At 34.2% G+C, this 25,461-nt stretch overlaps 5 protein-coding genes and 1 non-coding gene across 8 annotated transcripts; 3 read left to right on the top strand and 3 right to left on the bottom strand.

Moving 5' to 3' along the window:
* Nucleotides 1-10,801: 10,801 nt before the first annotated feature.
* On the bottom strand, nt 10,802-12,473 carry LOC108821052 (uncharacterized). 3 transcript variants are annotated; one of them, XM_056993195.1, is made up of 6 exons: nt 12,380-12,473; nt 11,855-12,037; nt 11,689-11,787; nt 11,439-11,590; nt 11,273-11,348; nt 10,802-11,170 (listed from the first exon to the last, which is right to left on the bottom strand). In XM_056993195.1, the coding sequence occupies exons 2-6, from the start codon at nt 12,029-12,031 to the stop codon at nt 10,961-10,963; spliced, it is 714 nt and encodes a 237-aa protein (XP_056849175.1). In that variant the 5' UTR covers nt 12,032-12,037; nt 12,380-12,473; the 3' UTR covers nt 10,802-10,960. The 3 variants fall into 3 exon arrangements, with proteins under 3 accessions (XP_056849175.1, XP_056849173.1, XP_056849174.1); XM_056993193.1 differs by having other exon boundaries at nt 10,802-11,348; XM_056993194.1 differs by having other exon boundaries at nt 10,802-11,348; nt 12,330-12,465.
* Nucleotides 12,474-12,666: 193 nt separating this feature from the next.
* On the top strand, nt 12,667-13,367 carry LOC130498321 (uncharacterized). The gene is made up of 2 exons (XM_056991575.1): nt 12,667-12,966; nt 13,080-13,367. Exons 1-2 carry the CDS (start codon nt 12,726-12,728, stop codon nt 13,205-13,207), a joined length of 369 nt encoding a protein of 122 aa, XP_056847555.1. The 5' UTR covers nt 12,667-12,725; the 3' UTR covers nt 13,208-13,367.
* Nucleotides 13,368-13,503: 136 nt separating this feature from the next.
* LOC108829896 (peroxidase 7) lies at nt 13,504-15,208 on the bottom strand. The gene is made up of 2 exons (XM_018603488.2): nt 14,860-15,208; nt 13,504-14,473 (listed from the first exon to the last, which is right to left on the bottom strand). The coding sequence occupies exons 1-2, from the start codon at nt 15,127-15,129 to the stop codon at nt 13,712-13,714; spliced, it is 1,032 nt and encodes a 343-aa protein (XP_018458990.2). The 5' UTR covers nt 15,130-15,208; the 3' UTR covers nt 13,504-13,711.
* Nucleotides 15,209-20,132: 4,924 nt separating this feature from the next.
* Nucleotides 20,133-23,086, top strand: LOC130498837 (uncharacterized). Its single transcript, XM_056992480.1, has 5 exons — nt 20,133-21,249; nt 21,336-21,457; nt 21,536-22,120; nt 22,207-22,558; nt 22,632-23,086. The coding sequence occupies exons 1-5, from the start codon at nt 20,470-20,472 to the stop codon at nt 22,944-22,946; spliced, it is 2,154 nt and encodes a 717-aa protein (XP_056848460.1). The 5' UTR covers nt 20,133-20,469; the 3' UTR covers nt 22,947-23,086.
* A 296-nt stretch (nt 23,087-23,382) lies between these two features.
* LOC130498999 (uncharacterized) lies at nt 23,383-24,485 on the bottom strand. The gene is given in 3 exon segments (XM_056992877.1): nt 23,383-23,480; nt 23,483-24,265; nt 24,473-24,485. Coding segments are annotated over 3 exon segments (894 nt in total).
* Nucleotides 24,486-25,019: 534 nt separating this feature from the next.
* On the top strand, nt 25,020-25,093 carry TRNAV-AAC (transfer RNA valine (anticodon AAC)). The gene has a single exon. It is a non-coding gene; the product is annotated as a tRNA-Val (tRNA).
* Nucleotides 25,094-25,461: the final 368 nt, after the last annotated feature.

Below are 25,461 nucleotides of genomic sequence, written 5' to 3'. Positions count from 1 at the left end.
AAATAATTCGAAACGGAGGAAGTAAGATTTATTACGGTCGACGAATTAAAGTGCAACATAGAAGAACGCTTTCACCCAAAACTTTTTTTTACCAGAACGCTAGTTTTAAAAAGAAATACAAGAACGTAGTTTCTAAAAACGAAAGAAGTTTCTAAACAAAAGATTTATTAAGAAAACAATTGAGAAGTGGACGTTCAAAAAAGTGAATTAGAAATAGAAAATATGTTTAGCAAATAAATAAATAGGCGAATACTCTTTTATAATTCAAGATACCTGTGATGTGAGCAAAATAGGCAAATAACGTTTTTGACAGAAAATAAAAGAATTTGCTCATAATGTTATAGCATAAAAATGTTATACTTATATGATGTTGTTGTATGTAACATGTCACTAATATATAGTTATCGTAATCATGAATAGAATAGCAACTCGTTTGCTGAAAAAAGTAACTCCTCCTAGTTTTAGAAGAAAAAAACATATTCAATGTTCAAAGATGTGAGAAAATGCAACACACAAGCGTGTTTGGAATTAATGAGGTAAGGGTTAGAGAGACATGATGACTGAAAATAAAGAATTAGAAAGAGTGAAGTAGAGTCAGATCAAAGTCCAATCAGGGTTTCTTATTTAAGGCATTGTTTACCGTGAATAATATGTACGAGTGAGAAGAATATCTGAAAACTGACAAGTCGCAAAGAGTAATAATATTCTCTATTTGCAGTAACTCAAGAGGCTTCGCTTTGATTATGTTTTGATGCTTAAAGGAAGTCTCTGAAACCAAACAGTGTCTTGTTTTTGTCAAATCATCTCTCTTCCCATTTCCCAACTAGGTTTTCACTTTTAATCACGCCTACAAATCGTAACCATAGTAAATTGTTCAGTTTAATTAACCCGGTAGATTTGTGAACTAAAAGTTACCCTGAATACTTCCTCCATTTTTTTATATAACACTTTAAATTTGCAATATAAGAAAACGTTACTTTTATATATTTCTAACCAAACATCATAAATATCTAACTATTCAATAATTTAACTAATAGAAAAAGTAATCTGCAAAGTATAAAAGGCTATAAACATAAAAATCAATAAATTTTACATAAAAATCAGAACTTCGTATAATTTGGAACAAGAAATCATCTACCCAAAAAAACAGTGAAAATATTTACTTGAAGTTTTCAATCCAACTACAATATTGTTATATTGTGTAGCGTTTATTTACACACGTTTTAACAGTTAGTCACAAATCTCCTGCCAGCTAGGACCAAATATTTTATCCGTTAAATTTAATTTGATTCATTATTCGTCTTAATTAAATTCGAAAATTCTTGATATCCGTAAATTTTTGAAATAAAACAAATATTAAATATTAATATTCATCAAAATGAAAATAAATTACAAATATTAATATTTGGGAAGCGAATATCTACTCTGAACCGATAATATATAAATATATGTATATTTTGATTATATTTGAATTTTTAAAAGTATAAAATTATATAATTATTATTCTAACATATAATTTGAAAAATTTTATTCACATTATTACTTATATAAAAGTATTATATAAAAAGCAGAGAAAAATATGACAATTATAATTATTTCTTAAGTTTTCTGTTATTATAATCATTAACTAAATTTAAAATACTTACAAAATATGTAGATTCACTACTTTTTTAATTTTTATTTTATATATCATGCAAAAAATTCTTTTACAAAAAAATATATATCGAATTTTTAAGATTATTTGTATTAATCAAAATGGATGAGATATCCGTAAGTATTCGTTAATATCCAAAATATCTATTTATTTTTCGGATATCCATTTTTCAATATCCGTATTTTTCTAAAGCAAAGCAAATATAAAAATTAGATATCCGTAACATACGAAGCAAATCACAAATACTTTCAAAACCTCAGATATCATGCCCGGCCTTACTGCCAGCCAAATATAACTTTTGATACAGTAATTGCTGATTTTCTGGAGTAAAATATTTTAATTATTGTTTAATCCAATATTAAGATTTAAAAGTGGAATAATTCTTGGGTTTACTCTCTAGAGTGAACCTTTAGGTTCACCCACCAATAGAAATTCACCATTTTATATGTAATATTTTTTTAAAAAGGAAACAAAATATTATCATATTTTTAAAATTAAAAGATAAGAATAAATAAAAAATAATATTAGTTAGAAACAAAAAAACTTAAAAAATAATTTTAATGCATTCGACAAAACACTAAACCCTAAATACTAAACCCTAAACCCTTGGATAAATCTTAAATCCTTGGGTAAATCTTAAATCCTTGGGTAAATTTTAAACCCTTGGATAAATTTTAAATTCTAAGGTTTATGATTTATCCAAGGTTTAAGATTTATCCAGGGTTTAGGGTATAGTATCTAGGGTTCAGGGTTTAGTGTGTTTAGTGTTTTGCTGACGGTACTAAAATTATTTTTAAAAAATTAAGAATTTAGAATTTGTCCAAGGGTTTAGGGTTTACCCAATGGTTTAGGATTTAGGATTTAGGCTTTAGGATTTAGTATTTTACTGATGGTATTAAAAGTTTTTTTAAAAAATATTTTTTTTTCAACTACTATTATTTTTATTTTAATTCTTGAGCTTTTATCTTTTAATTTAAAAAAAAACATAATATAACTTGACAATATTTTATTTCTTTTTTTAAAAGATATTAAATATAAAATGGTAGACTTTTATTGGTGGGTGAACCTAGAAGTGAACCCAAAAATTATTCTTAAAAGTCAGTTTATGTAGATTTTGTGGATTTTAAAAATTGACAGATTTTAAAAGAGTTGAAAAAAAAAATTGGCTTAAACGGATACTCATCCAGATTTATAGGATCCATACAACTTTTATATTAACTTAATTATGTAACTATTCTAGAAAATTCCCATACAACTAGTACGTGAATGATGTGTTTTGTTGGACGGAATATATGAACATTAACAGTGAGGTATGTCTTTTTTTTTTTTTTTTTTTTTTTTTTTTTGTCAACAAACACAGACTCATATAGACTCTGTGAACCAAACTGGTAGCTCCGCATCCATATGGACGACAAAAGACGCTTGCTTCCTGGCACTACGTGCTAAGCTATCCGCCCTTTTATTTTGTGTCCGTGGTATATGAACGAGCTCTGAACTGGTGAAACTCCTCTTCAAGACTCTAATATCTTCTAAGTAACTTGCAAAGGCTGACCACTCTTCTGGTTCCGAAACCATCTTCACCAACTGAGAACAATCCGTTGCAAACGTGACTGAGAACTGTCTTAAATTCCTCATACATTCCATCGCCCAAATTAACGCCTCCATTTCTGAATGTAATGGCGACCTAGTGGCTCTTGTATTCCTTGCACCCATAAGTCCGTCATAACCTTCCAAGGTGCTATACCATCCTTGTCCCGAAAAATTATCCTGCCCTTTCCATGACCCATCTGTGAAACACCATCTACCTGGTATTGTTGGGGTTGTCGCCTGAGATCCTGGAATATGGCGATCTGTACCCTGAGCGGGAATGACTTGTGCCTCCGCCCATAATAATGCCTCCGTTTCCGCCAATTTCAGTGAGGTATGTCAACAATTGTTTTTCTTTTTTGATTTAAGTATGTCAACAAAATTATTTCTATGGTCTTAGCCTTTTGAAAGACATGTAACATGTATACAAACAAACATCTAGGTTTTGTCATTTTAGTTGTGGTGTCATGGTTCAATCTCTTTTATATCCGTTTGTTTTTAATAGATGTTTTAGCAGTACATACAAATTAAGAAAAAAAAATTATTAAAAACACTTGATTATAAAAAAGGTAGTTAATCATTGTTGTTCTGAACAAAATAATATAAAAAACTATACGTTATTTTTAATATTTTAATCAATTGTTTTAATTGTTTTACATAGAAAAATTCAAAACATCATATAAATTAAAACAAAAATATTTTCTAAAACATTTTACAATAATAAACGGAGGAGCTATAATTTTGTTATCTAACCTTTGAGACTACAATGTGTGACTCTATTATTTTGAAATAGTGATTAATGAGTTAAAATGTAAAAAACCATTGTTTCAGTAACACACAAAATTTAATAAAATCGCAACATCTAGAAATACTTATCTTTTTAAATAATTTAAATGAATTACAAAAACATTGCATCACTAACAAAATATTTAAGAAAAATAATCACAAAGTTTGATTTAAGACTTTAAAGAATCATTAAACCAAAACAATAATATCTTTAAATTCTTCTTTTGTTTTTGTCAACTATCTTTAAACTCTTAAAATCTCTAAAAATCACTCTCCCACAAACTCCTTTTAGTATACATTTTAAAATATAATCTCTGTTCTCAGAAACTTCTTTTTTAACAATGTTCTCAGAAACTTTGTGTGAATGTTCTTATATGGAAACTGTTAGGTCAAAAATATGCTACAGACTATTATTTATTATACAATAAATTAATTAAAAAATTAAAAAAATTAGAATTTGGTTTTATACCATTCAGGTAATTTCTTTCTCATATATTTTATTTAGTAAGATAAATAGATACATATGCTTGCATGGACGTGTATGTTCATTTATTGCATTGTTCATTCAAAGTTTTCTCTAGCCCTAAAATCTATGGAAAAGAGGGGCGAAAAATTTGTAGATGTATGAAATTCTAGAACTCAAAGTAAATATTAACCTTCAAGAAATCGCCATTTATGGAAAAGGTTAAAAACTTTTCTGAACTTCGTAATTTCGAGTTGTATTCACTTTTCAAGCAACCTGATTTTGTTTTTCACCTTTTGACACTTAAATTTAACTTTTCACCTAGACCTAAGACCAGTAAGCCCATTGACCCTTACATTTACTTTGGGAGTTAAGTTGTGAATGAATTATTTCTTCTTAGAATATTAAATAATAACATCCACCAGTATTTTATCTAAAAAAAGGGATGTGGGAGGTGCCCCATCCTAAATTTTTCCATTAATATTAGTACTCATTTTTTTAGTTTTTATTAACATTAACTTAAACAAGCTCTGTTAAAATTTTGCTAGTTAAAATTGAGGTTTTGTATCCATATATGGATAAAATAGAAAGACTGACTTCGTGTACTAAGTGCAAAAACATTTGCGTTTGTGTTATGTGCCCTAGGTATTTGCTTGAGCTCGGAAGTACCAAAACTCTCTTTTAGACTTTTGAAGTTCCGTTGACAAAAAAAAAAAAGACTTTTGAAGTTCTTTTTTTTTTCCATCAAGTTTTTGATTTAATGAAAGACGGGCCTAGCCCAGTTACAACAGAAAGCAAACAAAAGCCCATAAACAGGAAGTCAGATGACACCCAGCAGAGCCCAAATACATTAAATCGGCCCATCGGCCCATACTTTCGAACCCCGACGACTCGGCCCGTGTAAGCGACAAGGAGGCTGGAGAGAAGACACGCGTAGGAATCTGTACCTTCAGGGCGCCACGTGGTGCTCCGCTTCAACTTGTACTTCACCACCCCGTCCCGTCGCCGGAGACGTCCACCGAAAACCCTAGTTCCGCCGGGACTCAATAACCCACGGAATCCCCGACGTAACCCGATCTACTCCTCGTAACTCTTTCCTCATGTCGGAGAGCTTCCACGAGATCTCTTCCGACACGGCGAGCTTCTTGAACATTCTAACCTTTTTCCTTCTCTTGTCGTCGTCACCATCGAAGGAGAGCTTTCTCTCTTACAGAGATCTCCTCCACCCTGAGTCGCGCCAAACTTCCCGACGACAAGAGCCGCAACTCCACTTCCACCAACGCAACCTAGTACCCAACACCCAAACAACTACGGGTTCCAAACCGACAGTGTAGAGCTATGTAAGCCTCTACCCTTCGGAGCCAAAAGACGGCGAAGAAGGATCTAAGAAAGCATCCTCTTCCCAAGCACTGAAACCGGCGGCAGCGTAGCAAGAGAGCTCCACCTCCCGGAGAAAACCGGCGGCGACAGATCTATGGTAGCATCCATCTCCCGGCGTCATACTCGACACACGTGAACCAATCTTCTCACGCCAAAACCTTCCACCGACTGCGTCTTCCCTCCATGCGAGGACACCACCGAGGACGGTGGCTCCAATCCAGAGCTCTGACAAAGCAGTCGATGAGAGGAGGCGGAGAAGAGGCCAAAAGAAGCAACATGACTGAAGGAGAAAGGTTCCGGCGGCGGCACGGACGCTCACGCGCCGGCCGCACGCCGGTTCCCGACTCAGATCTCTTTTCTCTCTCTAACCCCTCCTGACTCAGATGAAAAGTTAAATTCATACGCTTACTGGCCTTCTTTTCTAATCTTTTCTCTCTCTAACCCCTCCGGACTTTAGAGATTTGGCGAGGGCAAAAATATTAGCGTCTCATTCAGTCATTCTCTCTTGCATGCAGAACTGAATTAATTAATTTTTGGAGTGTATGAAAAATCTTTGACTATTCAGTGTTATGTTTGCTACATATTGTTTTCAAGTGATAAATATGGTTTTGGAACTAAAGAATGGCATGATATCCGGATTGAACAACCCTAATCCTAAGGGTTACAAGATTAGACTTCGGAACTTATTCACACGTGTGTGATCCTACCTCAATATTTACTCATCACCATCAAATGAGATAATTTGTGTCTCTTTTTGTTACTGAAACAAAGCTGAAATTTGACTCTGGTAGATGCAATTAAACTCGCAAACTCCATTTTTGACCCGACAATCCCTACATTTAGCAAAGTAAGATTCTTAAGTTTGGTCTCAATTGATTTAAAACTCGAATATTGTATCGGGATTAAATAGTGACATTATCATTATTAAATATGATATTATTTATTTTTAAATTATTTTATCATTAATCTAGTTGGCACTTTAATTGGTTATTAGGGAGGTGGTGAATTTAAAGGTTCACCATAGGGGGTGAACCCAAGTCTTGTCCTTTTCAAAAACATTAATTACATTTCTTGAAATATTATTGGTTTAGAAATATAAAAAACATAAAATTACAAAAAAACTATGCAGTAATAACTATGTTTTAATATGTTTTCTTAATAAGTGTGAAAATCCTATAATATGTATTATTTTGAAATAGAGGGAGTATAATTTAAGTCCCTCGAATGTTGATTTATAATTTGGCTCTATACTTTCAGATTTGCAAATTTTCTTTCACTTTAGCCTTAAACTTTGAATCATGCTTTACAACCCTTATTATGCAAATATATGTGTAAAAGTAATATAAACACTTAAATGCAAAAATAAATATTTTAAACAAAATTAAGCTGTTAACTAAAATCATGAAAGAAACTATTTATTATTTAATAATGATTATCTTAAACATGAATGTTTTATAATTTTAATAAATATAAATTTTATAAATTTACATAAAATTAAAACCAATGATTTATTGTTATTTTTTAAAGAAATCTAAAACAAATCTTTAATTTATATTTAATATTTTAATATTATTAATTTACATAGTATATTGTTAGTATTTTCTATTAAATAAAAAATCACTTTATATATATATTATTTATATATATAGACGCCTAGACCGTAAACCCTAAATCCTAAATCCTAAATCTAAACCCTAAACACTATATTTCAAATCTTAAATCCTAAATATAAACCTTGAAATTCTAAAAATTTTAAACTCAAACTCCAGATAAATATTTACTCTAACTATTTCAATTATTTTCGAATTAATATCCCGTCCGTAGGGCGGGCCGATCCTAGTAGTACTATATTTATAACTCTATAATATAATGAAAATAGATTTACTCCAAAGATAGAGTAAATTATTTATTTTATATGCATCATTCTATTTTTTATTCTAAAATTAGAATATTATTAAAACAAACTTTAATTCTATTATAGAGTTACTATATTTTAGAATTAAAAAAAAAAAGAATAAATCATTGGAGATGATTTTACACTATATATAGAGTAAAGTTGGAGATGCCTCTGAATGATTTTTTTTTTTTTGTAACAAAGAATTATTAGATACCAGAACTAGTTGATAGAATTATAATATTTCATATATTCTACTTGTGTGATGACAGAAATGATTATATTCGCTCAAGACTATGTTTATTGTTCAATATCAATGTACATGATTAAACAACAAACCATGATTAAATATTTACATTTTCTTGAATCTCATGCCATCTATATTACTATAAAGTATGGTGTATCCTTTCTGTTGTGACACCTAGGACGCCACGTCAGAAATAGAGTATTTGTAACGTCGACATGTGTCCTGTGTTTAAATGAAACGCGGAGTATTGGTCTCTTCGTCCTAGGCTTCGCGGTGTACTGGTCTGTCTTCGTAGACTTGATGTGTGTCTCTCGGCCCAGCGTATCATGTTGCGCGAAACCCTAATCGACCTCCAGAGACCTCGCCTTCGTCCTCTCTGCCTCCATCAGCGGCGATCTTGACGAACGGATGCTGTAACGGCTGCGTTGCGTGCTCATCGTATTTACTCCGAACCCACTACTTCATCTTCAATGCTTCTTTACTTCATCTTCAAGCTCGCAAATGGAGTATAGGGGTTTGAGTGTTTTCCCAATCATCTATGTGGTCCGCCTTTAATCGCATAACCCCAAATCTCTCTCACCAATATCCGATAATGGCTAATCAACCCCAACTCTCAGAGGTCAAGACATGAGGAGAGTTGATGGGTATCGATCTGGTCCTGCTGGATGGAAAGGTAGCTACTGTAAATTTTGATATACTTTTTTGTTGCCTCACTTGGTAATGGTATCATTTATTAACATATTTCGATCTGTGTTCTTTGTTTATCGGTCTGTTTGTTTTCTATTGTTTTGGATTGTTTGATATCGTAGATATTCAGCACTTGAAATATCCTTCACGACCTTTCACTCTCGAAACAGTAGCTTCCCGTCATGGTGAATTCTCAAACCCCACTTGAGAATTGAGATGGTACGCATTGAATTCTTCTTCCAAAGTTGAGATTTTTTCAAAATTGTGTTTATATATCTGCCCGTTTTACTTCCTTCTGTGCAGGCTGATCAAGAACTAGAAGCTATCAGGCAGATGAGAATGCAAGAGTGATAGCTCAACATGGCACTGTAACTTCTAATTTCTAATAACCTTCACGTAAGCCAGTTCTGTTTTTTTTTTTCAAATGAGAAAATTGCACTTTGTGACTCATTCTGAACCAACCTGATGTGTAGGGGAAGCATGCAATCATCAGAATCCATATTAAGAGAGAGCACAAGAAGATGCTAAAAGGTGTGTATCATTTGTTGTCTATTAACTGAAAAATAAACTCTATGTTAAGCTAAATTATTCTCTGATTGGAATGTATGTTTAGAGAAGCTGATGAACGTAGAGCAAAGAGCAAAAAGCTCTGTTATGAGAGTTTAACGATATCATTGAGTGTTAATTTGTCTCGAATGTGTTTACAGATCCAGAGGCGTCGTCCACCGCAAGAAGATTAGGATGTGCTTTATATACCTATGGAGATCTCACTGTTGAGTTGGTGAGTTCACTGTCACATATGTTTATTCTGAGTTAATCTTAATGGTTTTCCAAATGGTGGGATGAAATAACAGTAACCAATAACAGTAACCAGAAAGTGAAACTCTTTTTTTTTTTTTACATTTACTACGTGAACCGTCTCTATCTTCATCTTCTCATGATTTTCTCTCAAGTCTTTTGCTTATTATGTGACTTTTCTGCTAATTAATACATTCTCTAATCATGATTGATACAAATAAAAATATTTGTAATTCTCTCGGCAGCAAACGAACGGATTGATTTTCAGCCTTCCCAAAACTATGTGATAACCAAAAATACAATGGTCTTAGTTAGCTTTGACACTCAAAGTTGTTAGTTGTTATAATTGAAGAGCAAGGGGACAATTTTTTTTTTGGGTCAGCAGCAACGGTACAATCTAACCAACATAGGTGAACATGTCCAAAAATGTTAGTGTAGGCTCTCTATAAATGCTATCTAACAGATGTATTTATTTAGATTTTAATTCTAACTCATTTAGGTATACATAAAATTAATTTAAAGGAATATAAAAGTATTTGTCATTTTGTATTATGAACAAAAATGATTTTTTCTAATAAAATAAATCTGACGAATGGATTTGGGTGTAAAAATATATTAACTTTTTCACAATTTCAAGGTTAGTTTTCTGCAAGAAAAATAAATTTGGTGAATAAATGTAGTTTAATCTAAAGATATAGTAAAAATTTGTTCTAACATGTCATATATAAAAGATAATTTCATTAAAGGAATAATAAAATATAATTAATAAAACATAACTTTTTAAAATACAAATAACTTCACCAATATTACAGCCACTGTGATATTGACCAATCTTACGCTTTCTGAAAACATCATTTAGAAAACAATGGAGCCTAACATTTTAGACTTTTTCTTCTGTTTTGCATTTCACGTTATGTAAACCGACGGCTCTGTCGTATCGTAAAGTTAACCAACTCCCAGTTAGCTGAATACATCATATTGACACTAACACAAAACACAAACAATCGATTACATAAATTGACCCTAGAATCCGGAAACTGTTGAAATTATTTCAAAATTAATAACGGGCGGCCGATCCTAGTTTTTCATAAATGCGTGTACATCATACTTTGGGAATTTATGTCCATAAAAAGTGATCAATATCAATTTACGGAAAAAAGTAGCATGAATCTACCATTGCATGGTATGGACTATTTATAAAAGGTTCATGTGTTGCTAATCAAACAAAAAACGTAACTCCGTTATAAAATGTTACTAATTATTAACAGTTCTCACAATTTTTAATATAATAACGAGCGTTACAAATCAATGTTGAAAAACATAAATAGAAAGAGACTAATACAATAATGTTCAAGAATAGCATTTTCTTCACCACATACAATGTCAAGAATGTTCAATCTTCTGCTACCAAGTACCAATAAGAAGAATTCACAACAAAAATCGTTTATTGGAAAAGAAAACTTTTCAGAAAAGCCAGTTAACACTGATGTTACCAAGCCATATCAAAAGAGGGAACTGGACCAAAGCCAAAAACAGCAGGAGGTAATGATGTCTGCTCGAATCATAACTTCTTACCTCAGCAAACAGAACACGTTTCATCGTCTTCACCAAGAAAACCCCAGTGCACAAGCACGTCCATGGCATCAAAGCGTAATACGAGTATCCCCACATGATCTTAGCAAAACCCGCAAGACACAGACCAGCAAAAGCATAGCCTCCATAAGCCACAATGTCTAGCAAAGGCGCCTCAGCGCTACCAAGTGACAAAAGCGTTACCTTCAGGAGCATCACTTGCAAAAACCAACCAACCAATCCTTTCACAAACAGCCAATTCAAAGCTTCCGGTGAAAACCTACAGGAATTAAGGTTAAACAATCTTCAGTGTCCACATCAATCATCCAACCACAAAGAGAGAAGCATAGGGGGGGGCATAAGAACTAACTTTCCGTTAAGTCCCAAAGAAAGGCCAGCAAGAACAAGGTATGTACCAAATGCCATAAAGGGAATGTACAAGTCAGGCGCATTGATATCATAGATGGGAGGCTTGTATGAGAGCCTACCCCCAACTGGTTCGGAGATTCTGGCCCAGTGTCCCTGATCGTTTGAAGCATAAGAAAGAACCCAACTCACATTAGTTTATAAATCAACGGCTGGTATGAAAGAGAAGGAGAAAAGAGAAGAGAAAGGTTTACCCGGTGAAGGAAAGGAAAGAGCACAACCTTGAGTTTGTTCCTCACATATTGATCATTCACTTGGAAGTAGTATTGGGGATCAGAGAAGTAACGAGTAATCTGTTCCATTTATCATCAAGAAGAATTAAAACAAGTTCAAAAGTGATGTTAAGCACCAAAGACTTACATTGCTCTGCACATACTCAGAGCTTGATCCTAGAATCCTCTCCCCGTACGCACCCAACCCGCCACGGATAAAGCCCGAGGCAGGTCCAGTGAAGGGATTCCCAAACGGACCGGGCTGGGGGTTTCCAGGAGGTCTTGGCATCCCTGGTTGAGGTCCCATGTTATTATTATTGTACATCTCTCTCTGCCATCAAAACCATTACCAATCAACTCAATCTTATATCTCAAAAGACTAACATTGCTTCAACAAAACTCTCTTTTAACTTTCAGATTTCAACGAAAATCCTTATATCGATCGCAGTCATAGTCTCGATTTGTAACGAGTTTCGATTCATAACCAATCCAACCCTAGATCTACAACAATTTCAACAGGATAAATACATATGACCTCATCACACAATCTCAACAGCTTTTTAGTTTCAACAACGCAAGCAATCCGAGCTAAATCCATCGAACCAAATCAAAAGAGAACTCACATGACTAAGAAGTTTCACAACAGATCCACACCAAAGCCAAGAAAACTAACCCGAAGAAGCGTGATGAAAACTTCGAATCTAAAGTTAGAGCTTCCTTGTACGGGAAACAATGGAGACTCTGAGAAATCAATCAAACCGCCTGGTCGAAGCAGAAGAAGAAGGCCTATGGAATGTATTCTTAATTTGGGCCTATAAATAATACTAATGGGCCTTATATATTTTTAATGGGCCTGTAATATTTCTAATGGGCCCCTACTAAGGGGAGGATATCGCTACTCTTGTGACCCAATCAAAACACCTCAATTAGGTTTAGACGATATAAGAAGCAACCCGACAACTAAATCTTAAAACCCCCGTCGAAACCCTAATCTCTCTGATATTGAATACAAAGCAAGGATGGCGAAATCGATGAGATGCAAGAGGGTGAAGAGATTGAGAGCGATAAGAAGAGAAATTGTGGAGAAGGAATCATTCACCCTCACTAGAGAAGATGCCAAATCCGCCGCCATCGAAGCCGCACTCGCCGCCCCTAAACTACCAGTTCGTCTACCACCACCTTCTCCCTTCATGGAAGTTGCTGCGACTACTCCCACCTCCGAGTCTGCCTCTGCATCCGTGACTATCTCCAAAGACATTGGTATGTTTCGATTTCTCCATGTGGAAACAAACATTTTGACTTGATATTGCCTCTGATTAAGTGTCGGTTAATTTGGGATATGTTCTGTTTTGAATATTTATTGTTGTTTGCAGATGTGGAAATGGACGATGAGAAGCATAACAAGTTTCTTAAACCTATCGGGAGGAAGTTGAAGAAGAAGCTTAAGTTGGGGATGAAGAATCGTCGCAGTAAGGGTGTGCTTCGAGGCAAGCGTGTCTAAAGTTCCCAAGTTCGTTTTTTTTTTAACTTCTTGTTCTGTTTCACCTCCCGTATCTACAGAGTGTCTTACTTCGTACTACTGTTATTTTGTGGGGGAGCTTCAGTATTGTAGAGAACCTGAAATATGTGATTTTGAACCTAATTAGAAGTCTGATTACGCCTCCAGTGTTTCATTTTCTTGCTCCAAAAGCTATCATCACAGCTATTTACTTGACTGTATAGCCCAACATTTTAGGATTTAATGAAATATTATTAACCATAATAATCATGAATTGTCTTGATCAGATATGATAGGAAATGTACATATAAATACTTCAGTTTGAGCCAAATGTATAGAAAGACTTGTAAGTTGTTGCAAAATATATATCTTTCAATTTTCAGCATAAATCAAGATTCACATTTTTGTTGTTGTTCGGACAACGAGTAACAAAATTACACTTTAAACCAAACAAGAAATCATTTAAAAAAAAAGATTATTTTATAAACTCTTCACCAATTTTTCCAATCAGTAAGGTCTGGAGTTAGATTTGCTGCAAACCCTCCTGATCTCTCCAGTACGATCTTCAGCAGTAATGACACCAACATTGACCAGCTTAGCCATCGACACAGCAAACTGATGTCTGAACATCTGAGCCGGCTGCTCCGCGAAAGCCTTTACAAGCGGAGCGGTCCTCGGATCCTTCACAAGCTCCTGATCGGTGGTCAAGACTCCCATATTCTTCTGAAGATTGATGTAGTACTGATTATCGAATACCACCGGAGTCTCCACGTCTAGGTAAACGGTCTCTGAGGCCCAACGACACTTGCGCCTCAAGTAATCTGCGAATTTGGGATCGATGGACGGATCAGTTCCTTGTGTTGCGTTGAAGTTGTAAAGCCTCGACTGGATGGTTCCGCAGTAGGCTTTTCCGATGGTGTGGGCCCCGGAAAGGACAACAAGGTCGAGGACGTTGAGACCGTAAGACTGAAACGTCTCGAGAAGGCCAGTGATGTCACGGCGGCCTGAAGGGACTTTCTCGGCGTCTCTAGCATAAGAGTTTATAGAGTCACGACGTCCGTAGGCGTTGGGCCAGTAAGGACCACCGAGTTGGTAGGTGGCGGAGCGGCTAGCTGCCGCAAGGATGTCGGCGCATGAGACTAATTTGGGGCAGGCTTTCTCCATTTCGGACTTGATATCGTCGATTAGCTCGAAGCCTCTTAAGGTTTTGCTCGCTGGAGATCTTCTCTCTGATCCTTCGTAGTCTAGAAGAACCGACGCATCACATCCCTGAAAGTTGTTACACATTCACAAAAGTTTGTTATCTTCCCATTTCAAATGTATTTATATATGTGTACACACAACACAACAATACGTGACCTACGTTCATCTATGCCTCGAAATGAAATGAAATTTGTTACAATAAGGATTCCATGTAAATCAAGTTTTTCGATTAGGTAGTTTCATTATATTTCATAGTATATTATTCTATGGGAATACGTGTTACCAACAAAAACTCTAATAGTCATTAGAAGAACGCATCAATTCAGGTCAGTTTTCAAAACAATGTAAACAATACATCATATACATGAACCAAAATCATTTGATATGATACAGCTAATATAAATACTACGCAATTGAAATATTTAAGGAAAAAAAAGATATAGTTGCAATACCGTGACGCCGCAATCGTGGAAGAGAAGGCGGAGGAGGGCAGGACCAAGGGAAGGATCAGTCTTTGTCCATTCCCTGACTTTGGTATCAACGATTTTCTCAAAGTTTTGGCAACTCTTATCATAATAATTCAACGATAATAGATTGTCCAGAGGAAACCATGACTTCGTGTCATCATCCTCCTCCTCCTTGTGTCCGTATCCACCAGCTGATACTGGCCAGGCCGCGAAAACCACGACTAGGATGACAGCTGAGACCACGGCCAACTTCATTGTGTTGCCTTTTTATTTTCTATCTTTTCCAATTTAATCGAATTTGAATTTCTTTGGGACCGAGTGTGAGAGTAATTTATATTGGGTTTAACGTGGGAGGCACAACTTTAAGATTTTGATAATACAAATGATTTGCTAACTTGCTTACATGTCGGGCAGAATAATATATGATTTGTTTATATAAGAAAACATTTAAGAAAATGTATATTATTTGGATTAGATTATTATTTTATTTTTTCGTCAACTTGGATTGGGGCATTTTATTGTGTCATTTGTCGGTTATGGTACTATTATTTATCTATTTCAGTTTATGGTCGTCCATAACACACATGCATATCTCCAAACCCCGAATTGTGACATGGTAGTGACTAGTGATATTTTTTTGAGTAAAAATCTGTGAGGTAAAACGGCTAGTTTAAAAATTCAACTAGATTAGGACCCGCCCAAAAGGGCGGAAATTAATTTGTCAAATTTCAATTAATAATATATGGTATATATAACATGTGTATATAATATTATATATATTTTGTGTAATATTTATATATATATATATACATATTAGACATATATATAATATTTTATTAAATATATATAGAATTTAATAGTGTTATAATTTGTGTTGTACTTGTTATTAGTTTGTATTTAATCTTCTTTCATTTTTAGTATAATAATTTACCTTGTCACACCTTTTACCTTTTAACTTATACACATAGTTATGTCATTTTTCAAAAAAAAAAAACTTATACACATAGTCTCGTAAAATGTAATATATAAAAAACATATTTAAAAAATCTACTGACCATATGCCACTATTTTTGGTTGTTTGAACAAAAAAAAATCATGTTCTTGCATAACTGTGTATGTTGTTGTGATATGATGTAGGTAAAGAGTAAATAAATAAAAATAAAGTTAGTGATACGAACATGAGCCTGTGTTGGTCTATACCACAATTATTTGGTTTTTGGAAGATCAATGAGCATAAGCATACACGGTCTTTGTATGCTTACGTTGTAAATGAGTCGAATATTTTTTTCTTATGTCTGGAATGATATGGAACTCGTTGATTTAAGAGTGGTTCAGTTTTATATGATCTAATTATATTAAGAGATTAACCAAAAATATTATAAAAGTGTTACTGGTTAGGTTTAACTAATCTATGTTGGTTAAAATTTGGTTTAATTTAAGTTGGTAGGTTGCATTGTATAGGAGGCATGATATATTCTAGAAACAACTATGAAAGAGTCCAAAATTTAAATGAGTTATGTCATTTTTCAAAAAAAAGAACTTATACACATAGTCTCGTAAAATGTAATATATAAAAAAACATATTTAAAAATCCTACTGACCATATGCCACCATTTTTTGGTTGTTTGAACAAAAAAAAAATCATGTTCTTGCATAACTGTGTATGTTGTTGTGATATGATGTAGGTAAAGAATAAATAAATGGAAGTAAAGTTAGTGATACGAACATGAGCCTATGTTGGTCTATGCCATAATTATTTGGTTTTTGGAAGATCAATGAGCATAAACATACACGGTCTTTGTATGCTTACGTTGTAAATGAGTCGAATATTTTTTTTCTTATGTCTGGAATGATATGGAACTCGTTGATTTAAGAGTGGTTCAGTTTTATATGATCTAATTATATTAAGAGATTAACCAAAAATATTATAAAAGTGTTACTGGTTAGGTTTAACTAATCTATGTTGGTTAAAATTTGGTTTAATTTAAGTTGGTAGGTTGCATTGTATAGGAGGCATGATATATTCTAGAAAACAACTATGAAAGAGTCCAAAATTTAAATGAGAACTTCAAATAGTAGATAATCCCTAAATTAATAGATTAGATTTTATTTGTACATTTCATATATGGGCTGAATAAACCTAAACTATCGACGTCCGTGGTAAGAGGCTCATTAACGAGTCACGTCTATGAAGCCCTATTAAAATTAAAATCCTTTATATATTATTTTAGGAGCACTAATAAAAAATAATCTTGTCTTCATGTGTGATTTACATGAGTGCCATTTACACTTGGCAACTCTACATGCACTTTCACCACTTAAATCTAAAGACTCTTTATTAACTAGAATAATTACATGATTTGCCATCATCCATCACATTATAACATCAACTATAATATATGATTCGTTGATATTTTCTAACCAAACAAAAAAACGTTGATAGTCAATGCTATATGATTGTCGATATTTTAGTGATGGAAATAATATTTATATAATGCGTACATACATATATATTTTTATATAACACATGTGACCACCGCAAATGTTATATACTTTTATAGTTCCATTTACATTTTTCTCATACATTTACATTTACATATATACATATATCATATTATAAAAGCTTTCTTAATAATAACAAAAAATATAATGCATTACTATGAAAATGATGAAACGATAATGCATTATTTTTATATGAATACATCTTTTGATCTGTGATTATAATGTTATCTCGAAATCAAGGTTGATAATTCTATGATCTTTAAACTATGAAAGTAAAAAAAAATAATGCATTACAATGAACGTGTTAAAAAAATATATTGCATTCTTATTTATATGAGTCCAAATTTTTGATCTGTAAATATAATGTCGTCTCTATATCAGTTCAAAATATATTTTTTCTTTTTTACTATAAAAGTGTTAAAATTTCTAATGGTTATAACAATTATAATGCATTCGTTTTGTATGAGTCCAACTTTTTTTAAAAAGATGATCTAGTGTCGTCTCTATATAAATGTTATATACGTTCACACGTTCATAGTTAATGTAGGCTCTAATTTCATTTGTATCTCAATCAAATTTCTTATTAAAGTTCTTTGTATTAGTATTGGCATTAAAAAATGTATCAATCAAGGTCATATGATATCGTGATTGATAAAACATTAATGTTTACCGACTTTTCTATATTTTGTTAAACAAGATTTTAGTAACAAAGGCAATCAACATTAATTGCCTGATGATATGCGGTTTGAACATTTGAGTTAATTTAGGCACATTTGTACATGATTTTAGTAACCAAAGGCAATCAACATTAATTGCCTAATGATATTAATTTATGCATATTTTCAATAAGACGATTATGGTTAGTAGTCTTTATCAAATATTGTGATTGTTTCACATAAGAAATTTTGATTTCATAATAAATATTTATGTATCATTTATTATCAATGCGTAGTCCATTTACAAAATAGAATTAAGAAAAAAAATCAGGAAATTTCTATCAGAATACCGGATTTAGGTAAGTCTTATGATACACATGTTTATATAAGCCCAATAATGTTTCAGAAATCGATGCTCTCAGACTGAGGTAATACATTTTTCACATATTTTTTTAACTAATGTTTTAAATTTCGCAATGTGATATTTTATTTAATTCCTCACTATAGGATTGCGAACGAAGACTTCAACTGGTGACATTATTCACGGCACTATTCACGTTCTTTTCTAAGAACTTGCTGATCAACATGATCATTTCTTATATTTTTATGCATGGTTTTATTTTTCTATTTCATATGTTTCTTTTAACTTATATTTATTTTTTAAATGAAAACAAATTTGGACTTATATTATATTCACATCATAAGAAATTATATTATTATTTGTTTATTCTTATTAATTCAATTATATGATATATGATCGAAATAAATAATTAAACGAAACCACAATGTACGTAAAAATATGTGTAGTTTTAATTTTTATGCATTTTTAAATCATATTTCTTTTAATAAAATGTGATTATCTTTTAAAATATTCTCATTCCGCGCAAGGCGCGGGTGATCACCTAGTTATTAGTAAAATAAGCTGCAATGAACCTTTTGGAAAAAAAAGTAGTTACTCCTATACATTTGTGAAGTGATTTTGTCATTTTGACATATGTCATTACTACATCCAATTTTAACAAAAAAATAATATGACATAATTTACAAAAAAAAATATGACATAGCATTAACTTAATTGTGACATGTGCAATTTTCTTTATAAAGCTTTATAATTTTGGTAAGATTTTTTTAAATATGGAAATGGCTATAAATTCATATATCATCATTAATATCAACTTTCTATATAAATATTTATTTTTGGCATAGTTATGAAAATATGTTAATAACCCATATATTTCTTTTTGATATTAAAAATTAAAATATATTTCTTTTTAATATTAAAATTTTAGAAATATTATTTAGATTTATGTTTTGAAAATTATATATCTAAGAAGGTTTTTCTCATAATTTTATAGAATTTGATTTAATATATTTTAACCAAAATAAAAATAGTTCCAAGATTATAATTTGAAATATATACATAAATATTATTAAATTAAAGATTAAATAAAACATTATTCATTGTATCTTAGTATCTACATATAATTATAATTAAAATTTATTTTAAATATAAATTAAATTTAAATTTTTATTTTTGCATATGATGCATGAAAACGTATAGTTTAAATGAATAATTCGAGTAAGGAAGTGGAAAAAATATAAAGACTGCAGGGTTCCCACTCGCCAACGGCTAAATGATCAAACGGGTCATTTTGACCAGCGCATTAAGGAGCCTTCACACCAAAAGTCTCAGACAATTAACTATTTAATTAGTAGTAATTAAATGCGTTTACCAAAAAGCGCGACATCTGTGTATAATCACCATATATATACATAGTTCTAAACCGAAACTTGTCGGGTTGTTCGTAGCCTAGTGGCTGCTGAGCTCTGCCTTCGGGCCCTGATGTCGGGGGTTCGACCTCTACTTACCTCAGTTTGAGGATTAAAAGGTCTAAAAAGTGACCAGTTGACAAAAAAAAAAAAAACCGAAACTATAGCTTTTTAAATTCTTTACCATTTTCCCTTTTGTGGCCACAGAAGTTTTCTTTCTTGGGAACCTCAACATCTATCCTCCTCTGTTTTTACACCTCATTTTTTAATTAACTTATATTACGGACACGTTCCGAAGTTTAAGGGACAAAACACATCAATTTTAGGATTCACAACATTTCAGCGGTGGAGACAATAAGTAAAAAAAAAAACCAATTTAAAAAAAGTCTTACTACTAAACAGAAAAGCATATTACTGTTTCATTGGTTTTGTTTCTCCCTTCTTCATCGTTTCACCACCGCTTCTTCTGTTCTTCTGTTTCTTTTCTCTGTTTTTACGAGAAAACTCTGTGTCTTCACCAAATCCAAAACGATTTCCTCTTTCTTTATTTTTACTTCTTGTAGAGACATAAAAAGAAACAGAGCTCTTCTGTAACCCCCCTTCCATTAATTAAAGAAAAGACTCAAAATGAGTATTTGATATTGTGCTCGTCGGTTCGTTAAAAAAAATGGCATCTTCTCAGGTGGAGATTCCGTCTCCGTCTCAAAGCTTCGGCTTTATCCTTAGAGATCGTAATCAAAACCGCGTCGTTTACAAGAAAGCTCAGGTGAAAGACAACCATCATCACGAGAACCTGGTCGATTCTTGGATCCAGGCACTTAATAAAAAGAAGGATGTTATTGCTACTAGGTCAACAGAGAAGAAGCCAGCTGTTCTAAAATCATCCCCGGTGGAAACTGTGAAGGAGATCAAACCCGACGAATCGAACAAAAACAACGGAGCTTCTTCTCTTGTACAGATATGGGAGGCGAGGTTGCTGAACCGAACCAGCGGTGGGAACTCCCCTAGTCACAACCAATCATCGCCGCCCGTTAATAGTAGCCGGAGCGATTCAGGAGTCAGCGTTCAAGATTCCCGTTCTTCAGAATCTCCACCTATCGACAACAACGGAGATTCCGAAGCTGAGGTTAGCGATGATGCGGAGACTGAATCTTCTAGGTCACACGGCGGTTCGGTTTCAGATTCCTGTCGTGTCGCCGACTTGATTCGGAGGCTAAGCAACGAAGCGAAGCTTGTCTCAGGGGGTGGACTCTCGACTATCAGGACGCCGAGACCTTGCATTTCGTCTTGGTCATCTTCGGAGAAAACGGTGGTAACACCGAGAATCCGTGGACGGCAAGCGTTTACCGATCTGCTTATGCAGATGGAACGCGATCGCCACCGCGAGTTGGATTCGCTTGTTGAACGCAACGCTGTTTCTAGGTTTACTCAACGTGGCCGCCTCCAGGTTATTTATATTTTCAATTTTTATGATTTTTTTTTTGTTACAATGTCATCATCTCATATATATATGTGAAAATTTTTAAAACCCAGTCAATGCTAAGGCTAAGGAACCTGAAACGCTGTCAAGCGGTTCAAGATCAGAACCGATCTAACTCAAAATTAACTGGATTAAACCGTGTCGGATCTGGTGGCTCTTCAGTTCTGCATTTAAGGTCTTTTATTCTCAGAAACTATGTTGTTGAGTTTTAATTCTCAGCTTTTTCTTCTTCTGATCGTCAATCTTTGAACAGGGAGAGATTCCATGCTGATGCAGATAAGAGGAAGGATCATCATCTTATGAACAAGAAAACCGTAGAAGAAACTGCTGATAACAAGACAATTAAAAACGGCGGTCTTACCCTGGAGGCCTTTTTCAAAGAGAGGTTGAGTCTCCCTAACCCTAAGATAGAGAAAGCAACGTTACGTAAGGAAGAAGAAGAAACCCTAAATGTGACAGTTGGATCAAAAATGAATTGCCTTGACTTGCAAGAAACCATAGAAGAAGTTTTTAGTGACGAAGATTCTGACAAGAAAGAAGAAGAGAATAAAACCCCTAGTAGTGCCTGCATAAAACAAGAAACTCAAACACAAGATGTGGTGCATGAGAGTATGGAGATAGATCACTGCCTTGAGCAACAAGAAACGGCTTACTTGAATGGATGGGAAGACGAAGAAGAGTACGAAGATGAGCAATCTTACTACGGAGAAACCAACAACGACTGGCTCAGCGAAATATCTCGGCCGAGAAGTTACTGGGAGGAACTGAGGAAGACGCGGTACCTGGAAGTTATGAACACTCGGTCTGAGAAAGAGGACATACGTAGACTCCTTGAGCGGTAAGTAACATCAAAATCAATAAAAATCCATTTTACTATTTGTTAAACACTAACTTAGAAAAATGTGTGGTTTGGGATTATTACAGAGGAGCGGTAACAGACTTTCTCCAGAGCGGGTTAAGAGATCAGATCGATAGGCTTATGATGTCTCGTGTGCAGACACATTCGAAAAAACATTCCGAAAAATGGGAAATGCAACAAGAAGAAGAGGAAGAACATAGAAATGAAAATGTGGAGGAAACTGAAGAAGAAGAAGAAGAAGAAGAAGAAGAAGAAGAAGAAGAAGAAGAGCAATTTACCGAAGGTGAAGAGCAAGATGATGGAGATGATTCGTCTTCTTCGCCCATCTTTGCATCGTCTCCTGAAGGATCATGGAGTTGTCAAGACACTGAAGTAACTTCCACTCCTGTCTTGTCTGTTCACAATCCTCCTTCAACTGTAAGTCTTTCAAACCTCTTTGCTATTGCATAGCAAAATGTTTGATTAAACAAACGCTTAAAAACGTTTTCAGGAAATGGAGCTGATAAGCGATATGAGATCACAGATCCAGCAACTTCAACAAGAAATGTCGTTACTACGAGACTCTGTCAAAACATGTTTGAGTGCTAACACGAGCTTGCAACAGTCGGTTCACCGAGAAAACCCAATGAAACGCAAATGCTGCGTCTGCGACGAAACGCAGGTCGAGGCGGTTTTGTACAGGTGCGGACATATGTGCACGTGCTTGAAATGTGCCAATGAACTACACTGGAGTGGAGGGAAATGCCCGATTTGCAGAGCTCAGATTATGGACGTTGTTCGTGTTTTCTTCGATACAAGAAACTGATATAAAACCCGCATGTCGAGTTTCACTAACCTAGAACACTTTCTGTTTTTTCTTATCGCATGACGTTGTTCCTAATGCTGTCTCGTAACGTTTCCAATTATTGTATAACGAAAGGATTTGTCCCGTTTAATGAAGTTCTCTACACCTCCAGTCTCCTAAGCCAACGCAAAGAAGTACTTAATTAATCTTCAAATTCTTTCTTGATAAAAATACAAGTACACTTTAGTGACATAAGTACTTAAATCAACTTTTAAACACTTCTTTTGTACACCATCATATAATAGAAGCGAGTTGTTACAGTAACCGTAGATTCATTACATGCATATGATATATAAGTAACACATTTTCATAAATAAAGACAAAAGTCTTGGTTCTCTGTTTTTATTCCTGAAGGGTTTTAACCGACAAGAAGTGTTAGTCACTCCAAGCCTTACGCTTAACGCAATCCTGGTGTGATACAAGATAACGGCAACGAAGGGCACGAAACCGACGGTAAAGAAAAAGTTTACAATCTCAGACGGCGTTGCTGTGAGTCTCAGCTGATCTCTGACGATCTCTGACTCTTCCTAACGACGAGCGTGAGCTCCTCGTCTTTAATACGCTACTCATAGCCAAAATCTCTGTTTCTATATCGAACGAGAAACTAGAAGTCGCCGGTTCTTGCACATATCTTCCTCCCTTTCCGCCTCCACGGCTGCAGCACTTCAACAACTCTACCGGTAAATCAAAATACGACGACCGACCGCTATCTTGCGTCAGAGACGTAGTCGATGTCCAAGAGTGGGACCATTCGTATTTCTCGACCGAGGTGAAGGAAGACGCTGTGATCATCTTCGTCTTCTCCATCGAATCTTTGCGTTTTGAAGATCTAGCTGGCTTGTGTTTCCTGAGTCCAGGTAGAGACAGGCAGAAGGCGTTACATTTGAAATCTTCTTCCTTGTAAAAGTTTTTCTTCGAGTAGAGAGAATTTCTCAGTAAAAGAATGCATTCTTGGTGGTTAAGTTTCTTCCGAGTTCTCTTCGGCTCAGGGAACATAGGAAGCGGAACGGTGGAGTCCCTAGGCGGAGGCATGGCCGGTGGCAACACCATTCTGAAGCTATCCTCTTTTGCCGAAGAACGGGAGGAAATAGAAGAACGGGTTGATTTCTCACTCTCCTGAGTCGCCTTCTTTACCAAGAAATTGAAACTATAGTTAGGGTTAGGGCTAGGGTTTACTTCGGGGAAAACAGTGAAACCCTTCCACTCGTTATCTAAACCATCATCAAATCGAAGCATTGCTGGACCGGAGGAGGAGTGAAAACGAAAAGGTAAGATTTTGACTTAAGGGTTTTGCAAATTTCCCGGTAAAAAATATGCAGAAGATAGAGATATAAGTAGTAGTAGTAAAAGCGAAAAATAAATAGGTAGTAGGAAAAAATATATATAAAGAAAATGGGAAGCACGTTGTCATGGCCGCGTAGAGGAAAAGTAGTGGCTTACATGTTTGTCGGTTCTATTCTGTCCTAAGATTTTAAACATTGGGTTACTATCATGATTCATGTTTGTATATATGGATGCAAGGATCTTAACATATTGATGGACACAGTCAGACAGACGAAATGGTTTTCCCCTAGTTGTGATCTGATCCTTTGAGTTTTATTTATAAGTACACGCCCCTTTGTGAGTTGACCGCTGAAAAGAGTTCGTCTACTTGCAAATAAGAGTTAATACTCACGTTTGTAATTTATACATTTTTCAACTTCTTAGGTCTTCTCTAAAATTTTCATTATTAAACAAGAGTTAATACTCACGTTGAACATGAAAAGCCGGCAAATCTGTTGAATAGTTCCCTCGCTTTCAATTCATCCTACCTAGTAGGTGAGTTAATACTTAAGTTGTAGGTTTTCTCTAGGGATGTATATAGAGAGGTGATAGTGGTATTTTAAATAATATCATTTTCTTAAAAAAGCATCTTTTGAAAAACTGATTATTCATATATGTGCAAGACCCGTAAATGTATGTCAAGTCCTTTATCGAATTATCAGTCAATAAAAAATGGAGACAAGTATAGGACAAGAAGAAACTGAACAAAAAGGTTTCGTGGTGTAGTTGGTTATCACGTCAGTCTAACACACTGAAGGTCTCCAGTTCGAACCTGGACGAAGCCATTACATTTTTTAACTTTCCAACCTAGAGCTCAAGAAGGAACGAACAAAAAGGTTCCCTTTCACCCTTTGACGTGGTAACTTACATATGAAATGGTAACAAATTCCAAAAGTACGATCGAGCTTTTCTCCCTCCACATGCCGAGGCATAATAACTGCGTCATCGTTAATACAATGTTTAGTTTCATGATTGGCAGTAACTGAAATACGTTTTCCAATGAGACATTACAAGAAAAACAGGGTAAAATCCCGACGGACGAGGAATGGATTTGTATACAGATTCTTGAATATCAGTAAGTTGAAATGAAAGAAAAGTGGACACATTTCTTTCAGGTCTAGAGACGGCTGGTCTCTCTTTTTGCTGCAAAAGA

This window comes from Raphanus sativus, chromosome 8, assembly GCF_000801105.2.
Source record: "Raphanus sativus cultivar WK10039 chromosome 8, ASM80110v3, whole genome shotgun sequence".
In the NCBI taxonomy this organism is placed as follows: Eukaryota; Viridiplantae; Streptophyta; class Magnoliopsida; order Brassicales; family Brassicaceae; genus Raphanus; species Raphanus sativus.
This window is presented reverse-complemented; position numbering and strand designations above follow the sequence as displayed.

Excerpts from the sequence above, each read along its gene's own strand:
- LOC108821052 (XM_056993193.1), bottom strand. The coding sequence starts at position 12,031 with ATGTACAATAATAATAACATGGGACCTCAACCAGGGATGCCAAGACCT. Across the intron at positions 11,788-11,854 it reads CTGAGTATGTGCAGAGCAAT|ATTACTCGTTACTTCTCTGA; the intron begins GTAAGTCTTTGG and ends TAAATGGAACAG. Across the intron at positions 11,349-11,438 it reads TCTTTGGGACTTAACGGAAA|GTTTTCACCGGAAGCTTTGA; the intron begins GTTAGTTCTTAT and ends TAATTCCTGTAG.
- LOC130498321 (XM_056991575.1), top strand. The coding sequence starts at position 12,726 with ATGGCGAAATCGATGAGATGCAAGAGGGTGAAGAGATTGAGAGCGATA. Across the intron at positions 12,967-13,079 it reads GACTATCTCCAAAGACATTG|ATGTGGAAATGGACGATGAG; the intron begins GTATGTTTCGAT and ends TGTTGTTTGCAG.
- LOC108829896 (XM_018603488.2), bottom strand. The coding sequence starts at position 15,129 with ATGAAGTTGGCCGTGGTCTCAGCTGTCATCCTAGTCGTGGTTTTCGCG. Across the intron at positions 14,474-14,859 it reads TCCACGATTGCGGCGTCACG|GGATGTGATGCGTCGGTTCT; the intron begins GTATTGCAACTA and ends AACAACTTTCAG.
- LOC130498837 (XM_056992480.1), top strand. The coding sequence starts at position 20,470 with ATGGCATCTTCTCAGGTGGAGATTCCGTCTCCGTCTCAAAGCTTCGGC. Across the intron at positions 21,458-21,535 it reads TCTTCAGTTCTGCATTTAAG|GGAGAGATTCCATGCTGATG; the intron begins GTCTTTTATTCT and ends ATCTTTGAACAG. Across the intron at positions 22,121-22,206 it reads ATACGTAGACTCCTTGAGCG|AGGAGCGGTAACAGACTTTC; the intron begins GTAAGTAACATC and ends GGATTATTACAG.